Raw genomic sequence first — 11,473 nt, forward strand, 5'->3', positions numbered from 1 at the left:
TCCTGGTATATCAAGAGATGAGTCTCCATCCATTGTACAGGGTCTTCTCTTTACCCACCTGATTTATTCAGAGAGCATCAGCATGCTCCTGGGCAGGACAACCCTAGGGGTCCTCTGGAGCCTTACGTCATCTGGATAGGATCCACGTTCCTCAGCTGAGATGAGTCTGCACCTTATGTTTGGCAGGAGACATTGTAACTGGAGAGTGAAAACAGCATGAAGTCCCTCACCTGGGTAACCGGGAGGAGGGTCCCCAGCTGTTGTGCAGATGTTGGACAAGAACACTCTTGCTGTGTCGGTTTAGATGGCAGTTGCTGACAGAGCCTTGAGCACAGAAGCCTGGAAAATGCTGACTGAAAATGGATAAGGCATCTGTGAGGGGACAAGTACCTAAGGTTCCTGTTCCTTCTGACTTCCTATTTGGATACCATGTGTTGGTAGAGGCAGGATGAAATAGGAGTATCTTGCCTTTCCTGAGCAGGGTCTGTGCTTTATCGTGAGAGACTGTCCTGAAAAGGCAGCTCAGATTTGTTGTGGGAGCAGCTCCCAAAATCAAAAGACTGAGTTCACACTGCATCTTTAGCTTTTGCAAAGGGGAGTGTATTGAGGACACTGGGCTCTGCACTGTCAGCTAGATTGCTGCCAAGAACCTAACTAGCTATTCTAGAGCTGGGTTCACAGTTCACTCGGACAAATCTTGCTATAGCAACCACGCTGGAGACATACGCTAAGTCACAGCTTTGGTTAGAACTTTTTCCATCCTCACATCTCCAGGAAAATGACCTCATTCTGGAACCTTTGTATTTAATCCAAAATAAAGTATTGGCCCTGATCATTGGCTTTGACACTGTGATTACAACATGTATTAGCACTCACAGAAGAGCAGTCAGTCAGACACTCTAGAACCGAGAACCAGGCACTTTTGCCGATCTGAGTGAAAACCCATGCTGTTTTACTGTATTTTTCAGGTGCCTTATCTTACGGCTCTGGTCCCCCTACCTCCCTGCTGTGTTCCAGTCCTCCCCTAAGTCGGGAGACGCTTCTGCCGTGTGACTGTTCCACAGCACTGCCTTGTGCCCCACACGGCTATGGAGCATCTGGCCCTTCCTGGAGAGCCTGGGTGACACAGCAGATGCACTAGGGCTGCAGGGATCCAGACAGCCTTGATGGGTGCAGCTGAGCTGCTCCGAAGCAGAGAAAACCATGCGCTTCAGTTCACTGCACCTAAAGCCACTGCCCTGTCATGCTGGGTGCTACAGAGAGGCAAACAGAATAGAGAATTGTGATCTGGTACCAAACTGAAAGGAGGTGGGAAATGGTTTGCCCATAGTAAGAAAACATTTTAACTGAATTAATGCAACTTGGTCTGTTTTATGTTAATGAATTCTTGGTATGCTGGAATGCAGAGCTGTGTTCTTTCTGCCAATCCAGCCACCTTCTCCTACCTCTGCTGCTCATCTGTGTCCCTTGGGGCAAATCAGTATTGCAACTATAGGCTTAGATTCATCTCACCTGCTTATCAGGGTGGATTAAGATTGCGGTCATCTCAGACTACCTTTGTGGCTAATGGACTTCGGGGGGGCCACCAGATATGCCTTGTGTGGCACCTTTCGTGACTACGAAGAGAGCATTGGACAAACAGGCTTCTCTGATCCTTCAGTAAAGTGCCAAAAGACAGGCTGATGAACCTGAGCTTTAGCCTGTGAAGATGTTGACCTCTGTTCCACTTGTGAAAATGTATTTGATAAAATTCCCTACTTCTGTGTTGCCCTTCCTGCAACACACTGGGAAATTCTGGGACTGACTTCCTGTAGGGAAAAAGATTTTCTGCTAAAGTGGTAATCTATTTTAATAGGGCATTTGGGTGACACATAAGTGAGTGATGGTAAAATCAAATTCCTTTGCAGCTGTGTGAGGTTTTCCCTTTTGCTCCTTTTTTCACACCACAACATGCCTTGCACCTCTGCTGCAGCCTGAGACTTCATCCTACTAGTATGTTAACTCAGGGCAGGAGGAAAATCAAAAAAAGATTTCACTGAAGCTGGGGTGGGGGGTGAGTTTGGTTTTACTTATTTCTGCATCTGGAAATGCTCATTTTGCTCTAGTGAGGCAATGTATTTGCCTGTTTCCAGAAACATATTCTTATGGCTAATTCAGCAATAGTCTATATTTCTCTGTCTCTAAACTGTGCCATTTTGGTGATTCTTCTTCAGGAAAACCCCAGTAGAAGACAAATCTGAAGTGCAAGCAACGGAAACTAAGACACCTCCAGCAGAAGTCAAGACGGTCCCCAGTGAAGCCACACAAACAAATGAAAATGAGAGCAAAGCATGATCAGCAACAGATGAAAACAAATGACAGAACAACTTCACCCAAGCATTTAAAACACAACACACATCTCATTCCTCTAGTGTCTGTTGCCTTTTTTTAAAAAACAAACCAAGCAGAAAATGCATAAATGGGGGGGAGGGGGAGGGAATCTCTCTTTTTCTTTTCTTTACTTCTCTTATCTTTTTTTTTTTTTAAGATTTCTAGAAAGGTCCTACTTGTTGTGCACTTGCTTTTAAAAAGTAATACATTTTAAAAACAGGGTTAAACCCATAACCAAATCAGGGCTTAGCTGACCCTGTGTATATTCAAATAAGCAAAATTGCAAATGCCATTTGCAACATGGTTGGGAAGGTCAAAATCAACTAGTCCTAGACAAAAAAAAAAAAAAAAAAAAAAAAAAAAAAAGACCCTGTTCTTTCCTTTGTTAGGATAGCAGATATAACCACTGTACTACTTGGTACAGCTGGTACTTAAAGAACAAAGTCCACAATTTATTTTTATACTTTTCAGTCGAGTTTGAAATATGTAAAGCCTCATAAATAAGTTATAATTTCTGTTCACCTTGTATTTGTTCAGTATGCAAAGTGTCTTGAGCAATTTGTGACTGAATTCTGTTCTCCACGTTAGACATTTATTTGGGTTTTATTATTATCTTTTTTTAGGAAGAATGCCAAAATTGCAGCTTCGGGGATATATTTCGATTTGCAGTATTCAGACTCTACATTTCTTTAAATTTTATGTTAATTTTTGCCAACTTTTGTTCTTTCCAGTGTTTACAATTGACAATTTTTTTAACTTTTGTTGTGTTTAAATGTATGTGTAAAATAGCTGCCTTTTTTTTTTTTTAAGTAAATGCAGTCTATAGATACTAGGTTAGCAGCATGCTTGCTTTGCAAAGGGAGACATTTTAAAACATGGATGTTTACAGTAGTTGTTTCCCCTTTATTTTTCTTAATTATTGTTGTTATTATTATTATTATTATTTCTTACTGGAGTAAGAAGAAAAGTAATGCTGGGTTTTGGGTTGGGGTTTTTTGGGTGGGGGGGGTATTCAAACCACTTGTCACCAATCGAGGTCTTTATCCAGCAATCCACATAAACACACGCTTAACTTGGAATGAGAGAGGTGCTGGTGAGAGTCCTTCTATACTTAAATTTAGTAAGCATTTAAGTCCCTTGCTGGACCTGGGCCTGACTGCATAAGAGAAATATAATCTCTGCTGTTTTAGGACATTCTCCCCTTTCCTTCATGGAACCCTCCCGGAGCTTTGAGAAGCAGAAGGGAGATTGTACAGTTAGGGCTGGTCTGGTCTCATCTCTGATATTTGACTGTATCAATTCCTCCTAAGTATGTCAGTAAATACTGTTTCCTTTGACCCTAGAAATCTGATTTAAAAGCAAAGACTTTTTGCACAAGGGTGCTCGGCAGCATGCAAGACCTCTCCTGCAAAGCTGGCTCTATCAGCAGTTGGCCTAGATGATTGTTGTAGGTCCCTTTCAACTGAACTATTCTATCACATCATGTGTATTGAGTCATCCATATATGCTCTGCAGAATCAAAACCACAAAATCAAGAGCAGATGCTTGGAAATCGCTGCCAAGACTCCCATTGTTTTCACTTGTCTTGGCATCATGTGTTTAACAATTGGAAAAGGGGGCTCATACAATACATTTATTGTTATGGAGAGGAGGTTATTATTGGGAGTCATGGAGTAACACTGAAATTTTGGGGTGAAAAGAAAGGAGGCTTGAGCAGAAGGAAGGCAGAGGTATATAGAGGAAGACCAGCCTGTTGTATAGAGATGTTCCTTCTGTTGGGGTTTTGGTTTTTTTCTCTTTGTTTTGTTTTGGTTTATTTTCTTTTTTTATTCTACTTTAGATCTGCCAGCTTGTGCACTGTGGGTGCGTGACTATTTTAGTGTGAAACGTGTTTTTTGTCATAGTATTGAAATAATAAAAGCTTCAACATAGTTTGGATGTGGAAGGTGTAGCGATAGTTCAGATTTGACAAAAAAATATTCAGGAAAAAAAAGAGAACAACTCTTACAAGGAACAGAAGCCTTTAAATAAAAAGTCAGACCGAGCTGATTATGGCATCCATTCCGTTGCGCTAAGGTGATGAACAGAAGGATGGTGGGGGGGTGGGTAGACTGCAGTTTGGCTCAGGTAAATTGAGCCACTTTTATTAGTGTGTTCTTCTAAGTATGCAGTCTTCTATGGTGGCATCACATAATTTCAAACTGTGAAAAATAATGGTCTTGTCATTTGCTAAGTGTGGGGGGGGTTTGCATTTTTTCCTTAGCTCCTGGGATGCAAATGGAGGATGACTGGATATGCAGGCATAGACACTCATGCAATACCCATCCAGAGCAGGATATCGGGGCAGGACGGGTCCTCACATCAAAGCCTTGTGTCAAATTTGGCCCTTGCATGAGCCATCACAGCAGTATCGGTTATAACTACAGGGAAGTTTGGCCCACGGTCCCTAGGATTTTTTTTTCTAAGGAACTGTCCTGGTTTTGGCAAGGATAGAGTTAATTTTGCCAGCTGGGGCTAAACCATGACAGGAATCAATCTATAAAATGCAGAACAAAAAGATACCATGGTCTGTCTATGGTTGGGGAGAGTCCTTGGGGCGGCAGAGGAATAGTGGGCAGGCAGTGTGTACCTCCATTCTGTGGATGACCACAACAATTTCTGTAAAGTTTTTAACTGCTTTTCTCTGTTATACTTCCAAAGTTATAACCTGCTGAGAGTTGAGCAGCTGATAAGTAATCAATGCTGTACAATGCTAATGACCAGAAACATGTCCAGTGACACATGTCACCCAATACTTGGGTGAACATGGTGGTAACTATCACCTGGAGTGGCATTTCTGTGATAAAAGGTAACCAGCTTAAAGACCAGTTGAACACCCAGTTGCATCATTAGGAAGTACCCTGCTGACTGCAGTGGGTTTGTGTCAAGATCAATGGAGTGAGCACCATTCCAAGGCAGAAGTGAACCCTGTGATTGCCTGAACACTGGGAGTGTCCATCCAACTCCTTTTTAATGCCCTCATGACACCTCCCAATACCTGTAGATTAATTCTGGAGAGAGGTTTTATACTCGTCCTCCATGGAGAATAATTTGTTTTGATTTAGAAGTACCCCATTTCCAAGATAGCTTAGGCTTCATTGCTTTTTTTTTAAACTTTTGAAGAGGGACCAACCTGATGCTGTTTACGCTGTATATGTTTATATATGTATCCATGTCATACATATATATCTATATGGCAATGCAGACTGATCAGCTTCTAGTTGTGGAGTGATTACATTTCATGCTGCACCATGTGTAAAGATGATGAGATAATAGTGCATCCAGTTGTTCAGCTTTTAGAGTGGAGCTTTATTTTCACACTTTTCTATGGAGCCTTCAAACCCCAGATTTTCACACTAGGCTGTTTTGATAGTTGTTCTCAGACCCTCCATTGACATCCTTACCCAGCATTCCCTACTTTTGGGGGCCTTCTATCTTGTTAAAAAAACAAAAAAACAAAAAATCTTTTTACCAAGTGAAACATCGGTTCCACCTTTATTCCCATTCTCACTGGTGTAAATACTGATACTAACTGAGGATTTTGACTTTGCATTCTGTCAGAATACTGTGTTCAAATAAAAATTACCAAAAAAGCACATGCGTACAGTCTGCCCTTCTTCACATGCTCTGCTAGGTCCTGTGTACAGACATGGATTCCCAGGGCTGTATTTGCATGTGAGCTTAACGCGGAGTGAACGGTCCCATTGTGGCATGCCCACAGCATGAGTTAAGCATCTTTCTGAGGCTCTGGGCTGTACACAAGCAGAAAATGCAACTGTCTGCACAGTGATGTTAGTGAAGCAGTCATGCTGCGTGGTTCAAGCTAGTACATCTCTGAACAGTGGCAGTGGGCTGCTATAGTGCCTTTCCAAACTGGATGTGCCAAAAAAACACCTGGCAGCATGAGATTCCACTGATGGGCTCTTCTGAAGTGCTGAATGTCTCACAAAGAGGCGTATTTCTAAAGTTTGTTTCTCTGTTCCACAGTAGATAACTTCCTTGAGATAACTATCACACAAATGCAGTTACATGTCCACCGTCAATCAGGGACAGCTGGATTTCTCCTCTGTTGACTGAAAGGGAAGTGGATGTGTGTGTGTTTGTGTGTGCATGCACATGACTGTTGGCTTTGAAAGATGTCCTTAACCCATCCTGAATTGGGTGTCCGAACTTGATTAATGTGGGATGAATCTAATTAAATTCTGTCCTAAGCATTGGTCTCCCAGGACACGGAACAAGAAACGAGACCTCTGATACGTATCAATACTTGGGTGACAGAATTGTTCACAGAAAAAAAAGTAAACATATTGAGCTAAAGTACTTGTTATCCCAAGAGAGTACCCCTCTCCTTTCTGCTGCTTCTCCAGTGCTTTGCCCTCTATTCCTGACCGCTGTTTACACTGTGGTTTACAGTAAGACAGTATTTCAGCAAAGCTGCTGTGATTGGCCCTGTATTCTTTGGTACTACTGCTTTAGAAAAGGCTGTCCCAGGAAAAGGGACAGGAAAAATGCACGGGAAACAATCCATCGTCTTTCATCAGGTGTCTGTCACTGCAGAATTGCTTTTGAATTCACATTCCAGATTCATGTTCTCAGCTCCTTTATAGCTGTCATTTTTCCTTCATCAAAATTCCTGACTTCCCTCTCCTGACTCTTTTACACAGTTTGTGGAGCTTTCCCAGCCTGCTTTGTTCTTGAAAAGAATTCCTCCTTATTCCAGTCGATGGCATACAAACGGCAAAATCGTTCTGTATTCAGATGCTGCTTTCTGCTTTGTTATACTGCATGTTTGCAATACTGCATTTTTTTGTGAGAACCCACTGTGAACAATGGAGAGTGGGCGGAAGTGGTACAATGTCAGTCCTCCACTAATACGCACATGTGCAATTGTATCGTACAGCTTGCTTCTACAGGAAAGTTGGAAGGTCAGAGGATGCTCTGGAAATAGTTTATTTCATTTTTCTGTGTTACTTTTTCTTTCACTTTTGTTCCCAACTCTTTAGCTAAAAACTGCCAAAATTCCAAACTTTATTTAATTTTTCTAGTCTGGGGCTGCAGGGGGGTGTGTCTTTACTTTTTCTTGAGAATATCTCCACAAATTCAGGAAAAGTAGACTTCCTTTTCACGTGAAAGTTTCCATTTGGCTGAAAAAAGAGCTTTTTTTTCTCACTACCTAACCATTCGAACAAAAGCTTTTCAACTACTTTCAAGTCGGGAAACTTTAATCGTTAAAAGTCATTGATACTGTTTCAAGGGAAGTCCATGAGGTTGCCTTTTTCTGTGTTCCTGGCTTTAGCAGCTGCTACCCTGAATCACACCAACATCACCTCTGCATAATGCCTGGTGGGTGGACTCTGGTGTTTCCCTGGTGTTTGGCTTGTTTCCTGCTATAGCATCTTCATGAACCATGAGGAGCTCAGGTAGTCTTTCATCTTCTCTCAGAGGTTAATAGAGGGCTCTGGAACACTTGGCCTAATTTACTGTTGCTGCAGAGCACATGCCCATGTGTGGAGAGTGATGAGTTTTCTTTCCCTGGAGTCGGGGTTGTGCTCAATGACCAACAAAATTTCTTTCTGACAAACAAATTTCTTTACTAGATCTTTGGGGGGGTTTTTCAGCCATTCATCAATCTTCAGACCTACCTTTGTTGGTAGTTTTAAGTTCTCTCTCCCCCTGTTGAGGCCATGGCACCCAACTGTCAATGTCAGCTTGGCTGAGTACGTCTCCTTTCACCACAGGCTGGGCTGAAGGGTAAGTCTAAGCAGGGGCAGGGGCTTGAGGGAGATGGCTGGAGATCTGTTGCAAACAGTTTCTTCTTTCTCTCATCTCTTCTAGCCGTTCTAGTTAGTTGGCTTGTCATCAGATATAAATATATGAATATACATGCACATACTTTCAGGGCATCATTTTAAGTGCTTCTGTACTGAACTGTATGGAAATATTTAGAGACCTGGACACCACTTCTGTAAAGGTGGCTCTCCCCTCTGCACATTAGCCAGTTAAGCTCTCTACTGTTTGCTGTAAACTGGCAGGAAAATGCTGCACCTAGCACAGCTTCCCAGACCTCCAGGCAGGGTGCACGTACCACAGCCATGCTCTCTCTAAGGGATTAGCAGATCTTGCAGCGGAGCTGAGAACTTAATTTCATTTGCTGTAATGAAATCTCTGCCTGGCTGCTAAATGAATTCCAACTCTTATTTTCCACAGCTGTGTTGGTAGCTTCATCCTACCCACAGGGTCCTGCAGGCTTCTCTTCGTGTTTCTCTGGCTCGCTGATGCAGCTTGTAGTCACCTCACTTTGCTGGGTGCACGGGCACATCAGAGGCCCTACAGCAGTACAGCACCGTGTTTGCTGGCTACTCTTTAAGTCACTTTATAGGAGCATGTGAACAGCATTGGAATGGACCAGCAGCTTTCCATGCAGCAGTAGAAAATCATGGTCTTTTGTCTGTGGCCCTCCTGCAGAGCCTGATGAACAGGAGAAATAAACAATGGATCTGATGGCAGAATGAAATGCAACTTGTTGTGTGGAGAGTGAAGGGGAAGCTGAAGGGAGGAGCAGAAGTAAAGACCATTTTGATGCAGGTGACTGGGAGTAAAGGCAGGATCAGCCTATAGAGACGCTGCATCTTTAAGCTGAAAGGCTTCGCTCCAGGCCATTGAGCCAGTGGGGTATCCCAGAGGCAACAGAGGAGAGCGCAGAGCTGGAAGCCGAGAGTGCATAGGAGGCTGAACTGCAGCAGCCAGTCCACCTGACATGAGGGGAGAGGCTGCAGGAACAGTGCTTGCTCTGGTTTCCACCCATCTGGAGGGAGTTCATCTGTGCAGATTCACAACCATCGAAGAGAACCTTTCTGACTGCCCCTCCCTTGTCTCCGTTAGCCTCTCAGGGTGCTGTTGCAGGAGAGGCAAGAAACAAGTCAGTCTCTCTCCACCAGAGCATAAGGCTGGATGCTGCTCCTCGCATGCAGCACCCATGGGACAAGAGAGAGGTAAGCAAGAAAGAATGTCCCACCTCCGCTTGCTGCAAATCTGCAACTCCAAAACAGTCTTTTAATGAACTGACAAGCCGAGGTCTTTGTACTGTGTGTGGTTTACTTACAACAGTTTTTATTGTCTTACACCTTAAGCGTGGCTTCATTCCCCAGATTTTCTAGGATAACAAATAAAAGCTAGACTACTGAGCATCCCAGTGACGTAGCTATTGCCTCATGGGTATTTTTAATGGGGCACCACAGGCACTGGATTTGAAACAGCTTCATTAGAGGAAAAAAAACCTCACCTTTGGGATGGAGGCTTACATGAGCAAGGGCAGAGCTGACTTGCAGCGAGAAGAGAGAAGGGAGATGTTTTGGTGCAAGAGGGAAGGGCAAAGGGGTCTTCTGACAGTTCCTGCAGCTAAGGGGCTGGAAGGGACAGGAAATCTCCCTGCCAGTGGAGTCAGGCAGCTCAGCACCTTGTTGGCACACATAGCCCAGGAGAGCATTTCTCCCCTGGGTAGCGTGGTGGGAGATTGAATAGTAGGCAGATGAATGTAGCTGCAGTTTGTAACTTCACAGTGAGTTTTCTAATTTCACGCCCAGCAGACACCAGATTGGCCTGCCCTTCTTGGTATCGCACACCTTAGGCAATGCTGCCACTTTCAGGAGACTTGCCAGGTCACCTCTCTCTGGTTCTCTCCTGAGACGGCTGGGTTATAATGTGTCTGGAACTGAAATATCCTGGCAGTGCAGCAGGGACTCAGTAATGCTCTGACTCCCTTTGGTGGCTGACAGCTTCCATTAACTGCCACCTCCAGTCTTCTGGGTCTGAAAATATGGCCCTAGAGCATCTCCTGAGAGTGGTGACACGACCCATCTGGCTGTTGGAGCCATGTATGCATGTATGCATGTCCTGATGGGGACGTGCTATGTGTGAAGTGCTAGTGTGAGAGGAAGCTGGGTGCAGAAACTGCTCTGAACCATGAGCCTGACATACCCCAGCAGGGCCACATAGTGTAAAGGAGGACTAGAATTCTCTTGCAAGGGCAGCTGGCCCTCAGAGCCTGAAAAAGTTGAGACACGTGTTTCTGGGCCGTTGCATGTTCTACTGGAGATCAGCCAGCCCCTATGTTTCCTTTCCTGCAGCTTCATCCATGCAGACAGATCGTGCACCCACAGCACACTTGGGTGAGCGGCTCGAATTTGGCAGCACACACAGTGCACAAGCCTGGCTGGCAGGAGCATGGAGGCTGATTTGGGGACACAGGCAACAAAGCAGGAAAAGGCCTGAAATCACAGCTTTGCTCCCAGCTGGCCAGCTGCTTTTTCTGCTGGAGGATGGTGCCACCCTCTGGCTGTCACACTGGTGACAGGCTGCATGTCCCACCCTGGGAAGGGCTGTGCTAGCTCCCGGGAGTGGCATGAAACCTCCCTTGGGCACCAGACCCCCCAGACACTGCAACCTACTGACCTAAGCACCCTCCCAGCGACGTGCCTCCTCGTCTGACAGCAGAGATACAGCAATTGTCACTGTCAAGTGGCCACTTCTCAGAGGCTGCTGACACCCTGTTAATTTGGAGGGTAGAATCATAGAATGGTTTGGGTTGGAAGGGACCTTAAAGATCATCTAGTTCCAACCCCCTGCTGCGGGCAGGGACACCCTCCACTAGATCACGTTGCCCAAAGCCCCATCCAACCTGGTCTTAAACACTTCCAGGGATGGGGCATCCACAGCTTCTCTGGGTACTCTGTTCCAGTGCCTCACCACCCTCACAGGGAAGAATTTCTTTCTAACATCTAATCTAAATCGACCCTCCTTCAGCTTAAACCCATTCCCCTTGTCCTGTCACTCCACTCCCTGATAAACAGTCCCTCACCATCTTTCCTGTAGGCCCCTTCAGGTACTGGAAGGCTGCTATGAGGTCTCCCCGGAGCCTTCTTTTCTCCAGGCTGAACAACCCCAACTCTCTCAGCTTGTCCTCATAGCAGAGGTGCTCCAGCCCTCTGATCAGCTTTGTGGCCTCCTCTGGACTCACTCCAACAGCTCCATGTCTCTCCTGTACTGGGGCCCCGGAGCTGGACAT

At 44.8% G+C, this 11,473-nt stretch overlaps 1 protein-coding gene across 5 annotated transcripts in view; it reads left to right on the top strand.

The window, feature by feature from the left end:
- NCAM1 (neural cell adhesion molecule 1) overlaps nucleotides 1-5,210 on the top strand; it is a 145,175-nt gene extending 139,965 nt beyond the window's left edge. For 4 of the 5 annotated variants that reach the window (XM_054802821.1, XM_054802820.1, XM_054802822.1 and 1 more), the window contains one exon: nucleotides 2,214-5,210. In XM_054802821.1, the coding sequence (XP_054658796.1) occupies nucleotides 2,214-2,334 (121 nt within the window). In that variant the 3' untranslated portion in view covers nucleotides 2,335-5,210. The remainder of the gene's footprint in view (nucleotides 1-2,213) is intronic. The other variant, XM_054802827.1, reaches the window with a different exon arrangement.
- The last annotated feature ends 6,263 nt before the right edge of the window (nucleotides 5,211-11,473 follow it).

The sequence above is a fragment of the Grus americana genome, chromosome 24 (assembly GCF_028858705.1).
Source record: "Grus americana isolate bGruAme1 chromosome 24, bGruAme1.mat, whole genome shotgun sequence".
Taxonomy (NCBI): domain Eukaryota; kingdom Metazoa; phylum Chordata; class Aves; order Gruiformes; family Gruidae; genus Grus; species Grus americana.